This window comes from Apis mellifera, linkage group LG6 (genome assembly GCF_003254395.2).
Source record: "Apis mellifera strain DH4 linkage group LG6, Amel_HAv3.1, whole genome shotgun sequence".
Lineage (NCBI taxonomy): Eukaryota > Metazoa > Arthropoda > Insecta > Hymenoptera > Apidae > Apis > Apis mellifera.
Window position 1 is genome coordinate 14844778 of NC_037643.1, and position 15711 is coordinate 14860488.

Here is a 15711-nt window from a genome sequence, read left to right on the forward strand (position 1 = left end):
ATGCTATTTTATTTTTATTTTCTTTTCGTCCGTACTAGAATTTACCAATTGTCAAAATCGAATTCTCTAAATTAAATTTTCACTAAGATGTTTATATTATATTTCTGTTAAAATTTTTAATTTAGAATTATTCTCAAAATTGATATCGGGCCGAAACATAATTCTCCAAATTTTCGCGCTATAACGTATAATAAGAAAGAAAAAGGGGATCATATTTTTCTTAAATTTTTTAATTTTCTTGAAAAAAAAATTTTCTCTTACGTACACGCAAGCACAAAAGGAAGTTAATTACTTCCGCCTTTTATCTTATTTCGTGACGGGGGAGGTTAGAAAAAGAAAAATCGAAATTTATTATTACGCCAGAGGCGTTTCTGCATTTTTGGCGGATCGCGAGACGCGATAAACGGTGGAACGCGTTGCATAAGGTTGGTACACGTGAGAGATACGCGTTTCCTTGGCTTTACGCGAAGGCAACCGCCACTAGATGTTCCCCGGCGCAAACTTTCACCCGGTAATAGCGTTCTCTCGTGCATGTGCGTCTTGCATGATTCTCACGAATATTTGCCATACACTCCCCGTTTGCAACCGTATTTATGTGTACGCTGGTTGGAATACCAATGTATCGTAAATTATACAGTTGTTTTTGGATTTTATACTTCATTTCACTTTTCACTCTTCCTTCCTTTTTTTTAAACTTCGAATGTGACAAAATTAAAAATTATCTTTTTTGGAGAGGGATAGATATCGAATGCAATGTTTAGAATTTTTTTTTTTCTTTGTTTACCTCTCTGATGGTTACGTTGCATTTATGGTACATTTTAAAAACATTTGACTTTTGCACGTGAAATAATCGATTTTACGAATCTAGAAATATGTAAATAAATATACAATTGTATGATGTTTGTCGATTTTATGAAAAAGAAATTTTTTTTTTTTTGAAATTCAGTGTAAAGAAAAGCGATATTAATAAATTGGTGTGAAAATTTAAGATTGGGAAATATAATTATAAATAAAAGAATAATTAAATTTTAAATTATCAAAATTAAAAATTATCTTTCTTGGAGGGGGATAGGTGTCGAATGCAATGTTTAGAATTTTTTTTTTCTTTGTTTACCTCTCTGATGTTTATGTTGCATTCATTTTAAAAACATTTTATTTTTGCACGTGAAATAATCAATTTTACGAATCTAGAAATAAATAAATATACAATTGTATGATGTTTGTCGATTTTATGAAAAAGAAATATTTTTTTTTTTTGAAATTCAGTGTAAAGAAAAGTGATATTAATAAATTGGTGTTAAAATTTAAGATTGGGAAATATAATTATAAATTTAAATTAATCAAATCTATCTTAAATAATGAATTATAAACGTTGATAATTACAAATTTCTAACAATCTATTTTTCCTCCACTTGAGACTGTATATAATAAAATTTAAACGAGTTGATTTATCAAAAATCATTCTTCAAAAGTTAACCAACTATAGAAGATTCCAATCTTTAAGACTTGTACACGAAGAACGAAAACAAGGAATCCAAGTAGAATGCACTTTGTCCAAAGACGATCAAACTTCGAGAGAAGCTGAAAACAAAAGAGTTGGAAACAAAAGGAAATGCCAGAGGACAATCGAAATTGAAATAACCTGGCTAATAATAATGACATTGAGGAACACGAGGCAATTTCTGTCCATTTAAAAGTTACAGAGAAACAATCCCGTGAAGAAATGCTTTTTAATTTTGCATAATTTCGCTCGAAACATCACGTCCAACTCGAAAGTATGACAGGCTTTCTAAAACGAAACTACTTTCACGATTAATAATCAAAAGTAAAAAAAAATTAAGAAGGCTATTCTCGAGATTAATAAAAATCTCAAAGACAAAGCGAATGTTATTTCAAGTGATATTTTGAAATGGCGTGATTAAATTTTTCAAAAAAAAAAAGATGAGAATATACTTGCTTTCTCCTTGTGTACAAATTTTTTTTTTCTTCAAACAATATGATCGACCGGCTTATTCAAATTAACTGGTTGGATCATACAGTGTTGCATAATCAAATTCTATGAAAGAAAATAAAAGATTCAACGAACTTCCGTTTGTAAACGATTCGTTTCTCTTACCAGAACGTCTTCGAGGAAAAATTACTTTTAACGATTCTCATGTGACGCGAAAATTTCTTCCACGTCGGTAAAGAAAATTCTGATTTTATCTGAAAATTTATGGAAATAAATAAAATTTTCTAAATTATACACTTAAATTATATTATAATTACATTGCTTTCATTCTTATAATTATATACATTTGCAATTTTTAGAAAAAAAGATTTTACATAGATAACAATATCCTCTTACCTATATTATACATTTCCATACTCGTCGTATTATTCTAACATCAATATCGTCCTTTTCATTTACTCTAGCATTTTAAAATTGCAGAAGCACAGACTTCTAGTATTTTAAACTTACATTTACAAGTTGTAGACAAATGACATCTTCAAAGTTAGAAATTTCAGAATTCGGTGTGCTTTGCGAGTACGTGATATCCGTTGAAGAAGAACGTGCAAAAGAGGAGGGCAGCGATAAGAATGAGAAAAAGTAGTCGGAAGATTTTTATGAGGCTGATATTACCCTCGTCCACGCAATACTTTTTGGCAGCTGCCGCAGCGCAGAGAGCGTAAGTCTCGACGTCGATTTCCGTGGAAACTGGAAATATATCTTGATCCTCCGCGGCGAGACGTTGTTGAACCAGATACACGCGATTCCTCTCTACTGGCCACACTCTTGATGAAATTGACTCGACGGATCGAAGCGCATCACGGACTCTTTGATACTCCACGAGAAATCTGCAAAGAGGCTTATTTTTAGTAAGATTTTACTCATCTTCTTCCCCCTCCTCCCCTTTCTTCAAATCCTATCCATCACTCTTATTCATCAACTTATTCCGATCCGTTTCCTGAAAATTTCGATAAAAATCTCATTTATCATTTATATTTTAACAGTTTTCTAATTTAACTCTTTGCATTATAATTATTTTCCTCATAAGAGTTTGTATAGTCATACTATAAATAATTAATATCAATTAATTTAATAATCAATGTATAATATATTGTTATTTCTCTGAAGGAAAATAATTTCCGGGAAAGGATGTTTTTGCTCCTTAATCTTTGTTGCTATGCCTACAAGGCAGAATTCATGTCTCGACCATTTGTCTCCGCTTCCACGTGCGCTGTGTATTATGCGCAGGTTATAATTAGTCAAAAGTATATTGTTCCATTGTTTAATCGATTAGCGCAATTAGATGCAGCAGCGCGCTATAATTTCCTCCGGGCTGATAAACGGTTGCAAACGTCGCGTTCACGGCAACCATGTGCAACACGTCCCTAAATTGTTCATCCGTGTAGATCGATGGGATGCACTCGATTTCACTTTTCGGTCATCCGACGTAATTGCGAAAGTTCATTCACCGGATGTCGTTTCACGAGTAATAAAGACGCGTAAGTTCTTACGCAGCTTTGAGACACTTAACTTGGAAACGAATTTCGCGACGAAATATTTACTCGAAACTTCGAAGCTGTTCGACAGTTGACTACGGATCGAATGGTAGACAATCGCGGGCAACGTTCGGCAAGTTTCGGCTAACATCGGCAAGTCTCGGCTGCACAGGCTATACATGGAAGATTCAGTCGAGTCTAGAGGTCTCTCAAATCCTCACTTCACTAGTTTTGCTGACGTTAATTTTCGCTTTATCATTTCCAGCGGTAAATGAAAAGTATTAGCTTAAAGTATCAAGTATTCAATTTATCATTTTTGCTAATTTCGCAATTTTTAACTTTGCTTTCGATATTATCATCAAGCAACCGATTTAATAGATGAAATAGGCAATGTAAAAAGTACAATAAATCAAAAATCAGATCTTCGCTAATTCTGTAGAATTAATTTTTATTCGCAACATTATTTCATGTTGCAACTATGCGTAACAGAAATTATAATAGAACTTAATGGAACCTACTTTGCAAGTTTCATAGGCTTTAACTTTGTTTTCTGTATTGCTCATGGCCATTTGCTGGTAACAGAAAATGTAATAGATCTAATATAGGGCTCATTTTATTAGCGTTAGTTTTGCTCTCAGCATAACCATAAGCAATATGCAATGTAATAAGCTCATTAAGTTCCAAAGTTTTATTCTAATAGTTTCACTACTCTAATAGTTTTATCGTCATCATTAATCGGTAATAAACTAAAATGTAAAGTTAAAAGTACCCATTCCACTAATTTCACGTAACTTCTCATTAACTGCAAGCACGGGCAACAGGTGACGCAATATGTAATTATAGATTTCAAATTTTAAGTCCTCGTCTCGTTAGTCTTTACCTCGGTATTGCTTGGAAGACATCCGTGGATTGAACAATAACGTTTCTATGTATTTTGCATCAACTTTGATGTCAATATCCAAAATTTTCGACCTCTACCAATTTTTGACCTCATTAATATTTTGCCAATTCTAAATATTATTAACACAAGAGTTAAAATTCATAATATATTATTGAAACGATGAATGAAAATTTCTACAACAGATGAAATGCAGAACAAGGGAAGGTGATAAACGTTTAACTCTCTAAAAGTGGATGAAAACTTCTAAAAGAAGCAAGTATAATTAAAGAAATATTTTTCTTTCCACTTACCTTAACTCAAAGCGCAATTTTTTTGCAATTTTATAATGTCGCAAGCAGCGTGATTACTGTAATTAAGGTCAAAGGGATGCAAGTGTACTAAATCACCGACATCTTTCCATCCTTTTGGTCTAAAGAAAGAAGACATTGAAAAGGGGCAAGGCGAGGCGAGGCGAGGCAAGATGAGGCATTATTTACTCGTTCATTAAATAATTAAGATTTACCCGTTGATTTAAACATATATGCAAACTGAAAACAAGGTTCAAAGAAACACGGGGTCAATTGAAATTAACAGTTTCAAACTAGCATGCTAGTGTACGTAAATAGCAGTATTATTGTGTCTCGTTGAATCTCGTTCTCATTACGCTACGCTAATTCACTTTATTTTATAATGTCTATGGCATACTATGATCTTATAACGGTAATATTAAAGCCTTTATTATTGTCAAGTATGAAACCATGCGACTCGGTTATTAATATTGCCGTTGTTTACGCAAGAATGAATTTAATTATGAATGTATTAACTCTCAAGCCACTGGTTTCGCAAAAATCCGAATTATTTCCTTCCATTTTCACCAAACTACGTTTTAATGATAAAAATGTTGATACCCTTTAAAATAAAATACCTTTTATTTTACCTTTTATTAAAACAGCACGTTTCACGATGAAAGTATTAAAGAACGCCTTCCAAAATACCTTTTATTTATCATCAAAACTTCTATTTTGTTTCATACGATGCCTTTTATTCATTATCAAACTTTCTTTCAACTTTTTCCACTCTTCTGATGAACTAAAAAATCAAATTAATCATTGTTCTCATTGAAAAATATTACCGTTGGTTAAGTTAGATTAGGTTAGGAGAGTTAATCCAATAACTAATGAATTCACAATACCAAAAAGAAAAAGAAAAATAATAAACAGAACATCCTACTTCTTTTTTGTATCGAGACAGATCTGTAAAGAATTCACAAACGGTTGAGGTTAAGTTACTCGACGAGTGGAGAGAGAGATGGAAATCCACGATCCAAGTCTCCAGAAGGAGACATCGATAGAAGATTTTCGGTAAAGTTTGACACGGCGTGGATGCGCGGCGAAGATGCGCAGTGGGAGAGAGAAAAGAGTGGGGGGCAGAGAACGTTGCAAGAACCGATCCCGGAGAAACGGATCCACGAGCGTGCTTGGCAAACGCGGTTCAATCGTAAAAGTAAAAGTTATCCGGAACTACGATTTAGGTGAATACCAAAGTAAACAGGTTCGACGGCGGTATTCGAACTCGTGGGGACAGAGCGACGGAAACAGAGAGAGGAAGAGACAGAGACAGAGATAGAGAGAGAAGGAAGGGGAAGGAGGAAGGAAGCGAAAAAGACAGTTGAGGAAAGAAGACGAAAAGGAAAACAGTGGAAAGGAAACTGGTTCCCCCTAGCGGGGGAAACTCGTACTCTGATTGCTTTTAAAAATCGCGAGTTTGCCCCGGCAACGAGGAAACTTTCCGAAAATCTTGACAGCTTTCATTGAAATGCGTTTCTTTACCCGGGCCACCGGCGTGATTCCAACTTTTCTTCCCCGCCCCGTTCCCATTCTTCCGAATGCACAGAGGAAACTGTGCAACCTGACCGAGTTTGCATGATCCTCTACACGTACTTTTTACATACGTATATATGTATATCGGCTCTGTTCGATCCTCGCGCGTGTAAATAAGGAAATATTGTTACAAGCAGATACTCATGCGAATATTAATATTTGTATGCGCGAGACACTTATCGTGACGTGTAAATCGTAAAATTTATACGATTCATAATATACTATGCGATTCATAGTTATAATATATATATATATATATGATTTCTCTTATATTTCACTTTCACATAAATGCATAAACTTTTAATTGTAAATAAATATATAAAAAAATGTTAAAAAATTTTTGAATCGCATACCATTAATCTATTATTTATCGATTTTTTTTTGGTTGTTATCGGAGATCTTTCAAAACCACATCTGTCGATTTAACGTACGAGTGATGTTTGATAAACGTGTCTTTTCGAAACGATAATCTCGAGAAATTGTGAGATATCGTGTATTTCCAGCTCGTTATACCTTTTCTTTGCTCCGACCAGTCCGAGAATCGTGTCGCAGAGTGTGGATGGCAACCATTCAAAAAGCACCACCAAAGCCCAATGTAGCGTTACTATAGATGTCATACCACGGAAGCCGAAAGTCGGATATGTAAACTTTCGGTTGGCTTGCCGAGATTTCTTAATCAGGTCACTCCATGTGCATCCTATCGGGATCGCGTTGTATATCACTGGACCTTGTACATTTTTCCTATGACAATCGAAAGAAATATTATTAACTCTTCAGTCAATTCTTTCTTTTATTACAAGTATTTTACGTTACAAAAATTAATTTATTTTTTTTACTTAAAATTTCTTTTTAAAAATGTAAGTGTAAAAAATAAATAATTTTTTTTTAACAGAATATTACTTTAAAGAAAGAAAGTGAGCTCAAAATTTTAGTTTTTTCGTTTTTTAAATATAATTTTGTAATGGTACGATAAAATAAAATTTTAAATTGTTAATTTTTAATGAAAAATATTCCCGGATGAAATCGTATTTAAAATTGAAAAAAAATGCAAAAATATTGCTTCACATAAAATCCATTATACTCTATATATACTTTTAACAAAATTAAAATCGATAAAATAGCTTTTGCTTCTGATGTATATGTATTCTTGAGTTAATACGATACGTGATAATAAATGTATTAAAAAGAAATAGAATAGGTAAATAGATATAACAATGATATAGTAATAACAATGGCAAAGTTCAAGGATGTATTATATCGCGAAATATAATTTAACCTCAACGATCCACTTCGATATCAACGTTCAATCTGGGTCCGTTTGACGTCATTCCAGTCTGAGGTTCAAAGCGTTTTCCAGGGTAAGATTAAAGGAAATAACTTCTCCTGTACCCTCGTAAACCCGACATACTGATTATAATATGTATATATACACACACGTATATAAATATAGACCCTCAAAACTTTACAACTTTGACCAACATAACCATTTTTATTGAAATCTGGCTTGATTGCCATCTTTCAAAAATACCTCGCCCGTCATTTGCTCTTTCTCATTTTTCACTTATATCAAATCCTCGTCCCGACCCGTCCTATAGACTAAATAATATTTTGTATATCGAACTTGGGTTCGAACTTACCTTATATCTCAACAGCTCTTCAGAAGATGAAATTTCCGATCAATATAATATCGATATTTCGAATAATTGTAAAAGCACGAGTCATATTTCGTACAACGATCAAACACGAAAGAATTATCGAAAGATCTTTCTAAGTTAAATAGAACGAACGTTCTTTTGCAACTGAATTCCGATATATTTAAATTATATGTTGATTTATTCGCGTTTTATGTACACAAGTGAAGAAAAATAAAGAAAGATGAATGTTAAAACGCTTAGAAGAGAATCCGATGCTCGAGAAGAAATCGGGTAGGATCGGCTCAAGTCGAGTGAATTCGACTTCGGTCGGATAAGTTCGGGTCGAATCGGCTAGAATCGGATCCCTAAAGTATCCCATAGTTCGAGAACATTGGTATTCTCGAGAATTTCGGCATTCTTGAAAATGTCAAGATTCTTCAGAATTTTGAAGACGCTGAATAATATATTGGAATTATTCGTTCATAAATTAAAATAAGAACTTTGGAATTTTTAGACTCGAACCGAAATTTTCGAGTTTTTACATATCTTTATAAAGTATAAGCTAACAACTATATTCTTCGATATCTAAAACATATTCAATTTCGAATGATTACCATTGGAAGTCGTCCAAATTGCTGATTAATATATCGATAGTAGGATGATATTTTTCTACATTTGCGTCGAATATCAGTGGTAAGCTCATAAACACGCTTCATACTTCATTAGTCGCAAAATTGTGTCGTGGCAACTAGATAATCCGCGAATATCTACTCATTTCGACGCATATATAATTCCTGTCCATTTAAATATTAGATTTACGCGAATATAGGTATTTAAACCGGTAAATCGTCATAATACGAGTTTCCTCTGGTATTACTCGATACACCGAACATTGGCCGCGTAAACCAGCTCTGCTTGCTTTTTGCCCCGCTCAAAAGAGATTTGAATGTTCTTTTGAAACGAAACCACCGTTCATTTCGCGTAAACTTTAATCGCTTACATTTTATAGCTCCACCACCGAAAAAGGCAACAGGCTATGGATCCACACAGAGTCGTGGTTTACGCGCATCGATTCGATTGTTTCTCGTGTTATTACATTGGCTTATTGGATACCGTTTACTGTGTTTTGTTTTTCCCAAAGCTGCGCAAATTTAAATTTCCCTTTTGCATATCGTTTTTATGCATCATTCTATTTTTTTTTTTTTATTTTTCTTTGATTCTATTTCAATTTTTCTTATCGGTAACTTTTAATTTCTTCGATAATAAAAAGAGAAATTATTAAATTATCTTGTTAATATAATAAGTTTAAAGTAAATCGAGAAAACGGATGTTTTTGAGAACGGTTGATCAAGACATCGAGCCAAGTATATCGCCTTCGTTATTCGATTCATGTCTAATTAATCGCAAGTTTAATCTCCGTAAAGCTTCTTCAATCGATGCTTACACAGTGAGAAATTAAAATAACACTGGATAATTTGTTTGTATTCATATTCGATATAAATTAATATTATCTCCCAAATAAAAATAATAAAAAATTCCTCATTTCTTCCAAACATTTTGTATTCTTTTCTAAATTATCTCTATTTCTAAATCCTCCATCATTCGGCAACCGTAAATCGTAAACCTAATCAATTTCTATCCACGCATACACAAGTCCAAAGATAGCCGATACCGTTTTACCAACTCAAAGCGACTAAAAGCAACAAGATGAGCAAGGAAAGGGTACTCACGAGGTGGCTCGTTCCCAAGCAACAGTGATCAAGGTGTTGACCGCCAGATCGATCGGAATAATTTCCGCCTGAAGGTTCGAATTGCCGAGGACGTGGCCCGCTCCCGCTATCAAAGCCGTCGATCCTTTCAGTGTGTCCACGAATCCGGGCATGGGCTCGCGGAGTGCAGGCCCGACCAACGGAACCCGCACCAGTGCCACGGGTCCGTCGTCCTCGCCCCCTTCCCTCCCCGCCTCGGCCACTCGGTCGTCGCTCGCCCGCTCAAAGATGCTCCTTACTACTACGATTGCTTGGATCCGCGACAATTGTTTGGAGAATCGAACTGTCTCGTCGCACGGGCCCCCGGCGTGGAACACCACGCTCACGTTTTCCAACAGCTCCTTGTCCCTCTCGCTCATGCCGAAACCGTTGTACGACAAATTACCTTCTAACACTTTCACTCGCGAAAGAGCGTTCGGATCCTCTTGTCTCAATCTCACGAATCTGTAACGAATAAACGGACGAGAAATAGAGTCGTTTGATTAGTCAAAGCTTATTTTCTATTTGAAGATTATGAGATAATTTAATATGAAAATCATCACATATATATATATATATATATATATGATTATAATTAAATAGTTAATGTACTTGAATAAGTATATATTTTGAAAATATAATATAAATAAAATTTTCTATTAACTTTTATACTTATAAAATTAAATTTTAATAATATATAAATTCCTTAATACAATATAAATATATTAAATAAATTATTACTAATATTAACATTTCAGTTAAACAAACGAATTCGAGGTGAAATTCCTCGAACTCAAATAATTAAACAAAAATACGAAATAAATAAATAATAATAAATTTAACTGATCAACAATCAAATCCATAAAATATCAATCTTAAAATTTATTTTTATAAATATAATATTTATATATTTGGATAAAAAAATTAATACAAATATTCTTCTACGATATTCAATATTAAAACCTAAGAAACTAACTCAGATTCGATTAAATCAAAAGAAGCCTGATTTATATAATAAACAAATTTTTATAATAATGGTGAGAGCAAGATGGGTTTAAATACTCGTATAATAGATGGAAATCTCTCTCTCTCTCTCTCTCTCTCTCTCTCTCTCTCTCTCTCTCTCTCTCTCTCTCTCTCTCTCTCTCTCTCTCTCTCTCTCTCTCTCTCTCTCTCTCTTCTCTCTCTCTCTCTCTCTCTCTCTCTCTCTCTCTCTCTCTCTCTCTCTCTCTCCTCTCTCTCTCTCTCTCTCTCTCTCCGTGTGTGTGGTGTGGTGTGTGTGTGTGTGTGTGTGTGTGTGTGTGTGTGGTGTGTGTGTGTGTGTGTGTGTGTGTGTGTGTGTGTGTGTGTGGTGTGTGTGTGTGTGTGTGTGGTGTGTGTGTGTGTGTGTGTGTGTGTGTGTGTGTGTGTGTGTGTGTGTGTGTGTGTGTGTGTGTGTGTGTGTGTGTGTGTGTGTGTGTGTGTGTGTGTACGTGTTTTTGTTTATGTAACGAAATGAAAGTTGGATAGAGATTTACATTTACGCTCTTTAAATATTGAGTTTACGTAATGCGAGTTTGTTTAATTTGTTTTGTTAATAAATTTAACTTTACCAATAAATATTTATTTATTCAATTTAGAAATTATATCTCAAAGTTGTATACGTTGCATAAGTTTCCCTTGTTTTCACTTATTAGAAATTTCCCGTTCAAGGTATACCATTTATACCGACAAGTCTACGTACCGTGACCAACTGGCGTTTCCGCAATTACTCGTATCACTGACGATCTTCTACTTTTACTATTACGTAAACTAGATCCATTATCTTATTACGATAATCAATCTGTTATATCACGTCAATTTATTCTCGATATATATTTCTTATTCCTTTGTAAATCGGAAAAAAGTTAATATATCTACGCATATAATTTGCGTATAATTTTTATCACTGAATTCACGCAGAATCGTTTGATCGCGACTCGTTCGCTCGAAGCGATGAACGCTTAAGGCGAATTTTCAAAGATAAGACGTGTAATAACAATCGTTGTTATGCGCTCGGTTAATATAAAGAAAACGTGTTAATGAAAATTTCTCCAGTTGCCGCGGTCGAATTTTTTCTCATGTAATATTCGTATCACTTTCATAATTATACATTTGCTTCATATTCTTTTATAAAGGGTTTTTTTTAAGAGCAAATGATAGAAAGATGCGATAATATATTTATATACGGTAAAACCATTTGGAGGATTCACAAAGATCGTATTCGTCGTAAATTTAAACTTTTCTCTCTTTTTATTTATTACTCTGAATTAATTATTATGGAATAAATTTCTTTTTCTCTTTTTCGTTACAAATTTATTAATATTTGCTTCGAGATAAATCTCGTCAGAAAGACTTTTTTTTACTTTTCATCTCTCCATTAATATGTCGCGGATTTCGTTCATCCTCGATAATATTAACTCGAATGTTTAATCGGACAAATTGGCAATGAGCATGCGTCTAGCCAACAATGCGCAACGAGAGACTAATCCGTCATTCTGTCTAATGAAACGTTAATTAGAATGGAACACTATAATACCTAACGAATTAAAATCTAGGCCGTCTATTCTATCAGACGAATATTATTATATTAATGATAACGTGTAACAACGTATGAGCGAATAAAATAAACCGATTAATCGTTAAATATTATTACATATAAAAAATATTGAGATCTACAGAAATCTTGCGTAACAACAGAGAGAAAACAATATCTTGAAACACGATGAAAAATAATCTCGATTTCCAATATCTTTCGAATAACGAAAGAAAGATGTTCTCGATCGTATTATCTCGCGGTGATGAAAAAAAGATTCTTCCCTTCGATTTTAATATGTCTGCTACGATGAAGAAGAAGAAAAAAAGGATATTCCTTCCTCTCATCAATTCTAATATCTTCTAATAAAAAAAAAAAGTTATTCTTGATTCCGTAATCCTTTCTTTTTCGTCTTAATTCTAATAAACCTTCTACGATGAAAGATTCACAATATTCCTTTCTTTATATTCTAATATCTTTTACTCTGACGCTCTCCTGATCACCTTACCGTTGCGAAAAAATCATATTCCTGATTCTGTCTTCTTTCAACTCATCTGTCATAATTCTAATATCTTTTGTAACGGAAGAAAAAAGTACCCTCTACTATTTTGCTATGAAAGAAAGAAAGGTATTCTTGATTCTTTTCTCATCGATTTTAATATCTTTTACTCTCAATTATCTTATTATGGTAAAAGAAGTAAAAAGAATATTCTTGATTCCGTTGCCTTTTCATCTGTTATAATATCTTTTATAACGAAAAAAAAAAAGATACGATTCTAACATCTTTCTAATATCGTTCTAATTATATTTATAACGAAAAAAAAAATACGATTCTAACATCTTTCTAATATCATTCTAATATCGTCAATTCTAACCTCTTTTACAACGAAAGAAAAGAAAAAGATACTCTCGATTCTAACCTCTTTTACAACGAAAGAAAAGAAAAAGATACCCTCGATTTTAATATCGTCAATTTTAATATCTTTTACTTTTAGGAGAAAAAAAAAAGTCTCTTTATGAAAAAGAGACAACACTCATCTTACCGTGGCGAAAGAAAGATATTCTTGATCCTGTCGTCTTTGGTGAAGCCGTGGCGGGTACGAACGATCGCGTATATCTTCACGTGAGGGAACGAGCGAAGGATCTTTTCGAGCAACGCTCGTCCCACGTCGCTGGTCGCTCCTGTTAAAAGCAGCTCGCGATCCGCGTACCATTCGCGCAGAGACATGCTCGTTGACTGACCGATCGAATAGGAAAGTGACCGTTGTATTTACTTTAACCGTCGCGCCGACCCGAACGCCCTCCCTTCGCCTCCTATATTTTTGATCAACGCCAAGAAACCGCGAATCGGTGGGGAAGAGTTCGATCCATTTCTAGAAAATTCCTCTTTGAAAAATGATGTTCCCCCGATCGTGGAGAAGAAATCTTTACATCACTTCACTTCACTCCAATAATAAGAATATAAGATTCTCATAGATATTCTGCTATTTCTTTTTATCGTCGCGTGTATCATCGTTATTATTATTACAAAATTGATCGTGGTATAATAAATTGCCGATATTTATTCAAACTTTGAGAAATTTCGAAACTATTTTTTTTTTATTATTAATTTTCCTAAAACGCCTGAATACGAATCGATTCGCCTTGATCCGCTTTTCGAAGGATCGAAAATTTCGCTATCGTGTTATCGCGCTATTAGGAGAACAAGTTCGACGGATAGTATCGGCTCGAAAGTTCGCGAGCAAGCAACAAAGTGAAAGTGGTGAAATTCGCGAGCGAGCGAAAACAATAAATTCACGGGGGCGAGGTGATGGGGGAAGTAGCGGAGAAATTAAAGGAATTCCGGGACGGGGGATCGCGGGAGGAGGTAAAGTTCTATTTCGACCAATTTGCCCGTCAATTTGCCCGTCTTAATGGGTATTTACGAGCTGTTGACTGGCAGAGAAACGGGGGAATTTATTTATCGATAAAATTAATTGACCGCCTGCGCCCCCCTCCCATCCTCTCCCTCCTCGAAACTTCATTTTAACGACGAAACTTTGTCATCGGTGGAAAAATTGTTTCCCGATAATTTCCAACTTCCTTTCATGTTTAATCTATAGAGGAGGGATAAATATCGAGGGAACGTCGATGTAGTCGCGCCTTTTCGCTCGTACACGTTTCTTCGAAAAAAAATTATATATAATAATAATAATAATAATAATGTAAACGGAATTAATAAAATTCTCGATAAGCGAGCTCTGCATTATCGACGCATCGATTTAACGTTTGAACGCGATATCCGTGCTTCGAAAGTCGAAGATATAGAAGGAAACGTTGAGAGGCAACGTTGCCAAGTCGAAGAATATGAGAAGGCAGCGACGGAAAAGAAAATTAATGATTCGAGCGTTAAGAAATTATTTCCTCTAACACGCTTAAAATTATTTTACTTGATTTCCTATAATAAACAATAATAATTCTTGCCTGTTGAAATTAATTTATCAGAAGAATATTTTATTCGAATTTGCATTCCGTCATTTATTGGTAAGTCGAAGATGTTTGCGTTAAGATAGCCAGCTCGTAACACGATACGTCATTGTCCTTGTTGTATCGCGCTCGGACCCAACGGCAAACGAGGAAGGGAGCGAGAGCAGCTCCTCCTTGATCCAATGCACAGACGTTGCTTGGCAAACGTTGGCTACATCTCCATGCAAATGAGACTGGTGGTGGCGTATTCGCGGCAAAATTGCCACCAGCAACATCCAGAGTTTGCTTTTGCCAAATAGCTGGCTTCATTGTCAAGAAAGAACGTAGTTGAACGTGACACGCGTTTATTCGCTCGTCGTGCACGCTGTAACAGTGTGTAACAGCGAATTCGTAAAGATTATCCCCTTAAATCGAATTCGCTAAAAATTCATGAAAATGTTTAAATATTGGATGGAATGGGGAATAATTGGAATTATATCAGTAAATAAATTTAAAGAGATTCAATAATGCATTTAAAAAAAATTATTAGTTAAATGTAATATAGTATAATATAGTGCGTGGATTTATTTGCAAAAGGAATGTTGAAATGGCAATATTTACTTGACAATGACCTTGAAAGTCACGTTCAATGGCGTTCATATTTTTCGAGATATTTATTTACACATAAATATATAAATAATATAAACTGTGATGCATTTGGTGATGACAAAAGTTGAAGAAACAAAATAAATTCTTCGGGATAAATATGAAGAAATTCTATTAAAGATCTATCAAAATATATACATGCTACGATAAACACAATTTGTTTAACTTTCAACTACACGCTGTACGTCTCAGCTACATTCGTTATTCGTGGAAATTTGATTTATTATTATTAGGATCCGAGGGGAAATGATTTGAATAACAAGTTGGTTTGGATAATAGGGTTTTACAGGCTTGCGCAAACAATTCCTGTCCGCCGAACGATAGAGCCTCGATAGCCGACAGATATCGAGATCGAGCGTATTTGCTTGTTTCGCCCGAAACCGGAGGCGCGAGTCCTTCCGTGTAAACACGGAGAAAG

General features: G+C 34.4%; 1 protein-coding gene across 6 annotated transcripts; it reads right to left on the bottom strand.

Moving 5' to 3' along the window:
* Positions 1-1376: 1376 nt before the first annotated feature.
* On the bottom strand, positions 1377-13545 carry LOC100576895 (putative fatty acyl-CoA reductase CG5065). 6 transcript variants are annotated; one of them, XR_003304865.1, is made up of 6 exons: positions 13226-13496; positions 9611-10093; positions 6760-6987; positions 2348-2838; positions 2117-2205; positions 1712-2056 (listed from the first exon to the last, which is right to left on the bottom strand). XR_003304865.1 is itself a non-coding variant. In XM_026441298.1 (4 exons), the coding sequence occupies exons 1-4, from the start codon at positions 13408-13410 to the stop codon at positions 2505-2507; spliced, it is 1230 nt and encodes a 409-aa protein (XP_026297083.1). In that variant the 5' UTR covers positions 13411-13497; the 3' UTR covers positions 2270-2504. The 6 variants fall into 6 exon arrangements, 1 of the variants encoding a protein (XP_026297083.1); XR_003304868.1 differs by lacking the exons at positions 1712-2056; positions 2117-2205; positions 2348-2838 and adding exons at positions 2850-4496; positions 4678-4796; positions 5304-5455 and having other exon boundaries at positions 13226-13545; XR_003304864.1 differs by having other exon boundaries at positions 1377-2205.
* Between the last annotated feature and the right edge of the window lie 2166 nt (positions 13546-15711).

What these genes read in the sequence shown, in the direction of transcription:
- LOC100576895 (XM_026441298.1), bottom strand. Translation starts at nt 13,410, where the DNA reads ATGTCTCTGCGCGAATGGTACGCGGATCGCGAGCTGCTTTTAACAGGA. An exon ending in AATATCTTTCTTTCGCCACG is followed by an intron (nt 10,094 to 13,225) that starts GTAAGATGAGTG and finishes TATTCGTTACAG; the next exon opens with ATTCGTGAGATTGAGACAAG. An exon ending in CTGGTCGGAGCAAAGAAAAG is followed by an intron (nt 2,839 to 6,759) that starts GTATAACGAGCT and finishes GCCTCTTTGCAG; the next exon opens with ATTTCTCGTGGAGTATCAAA.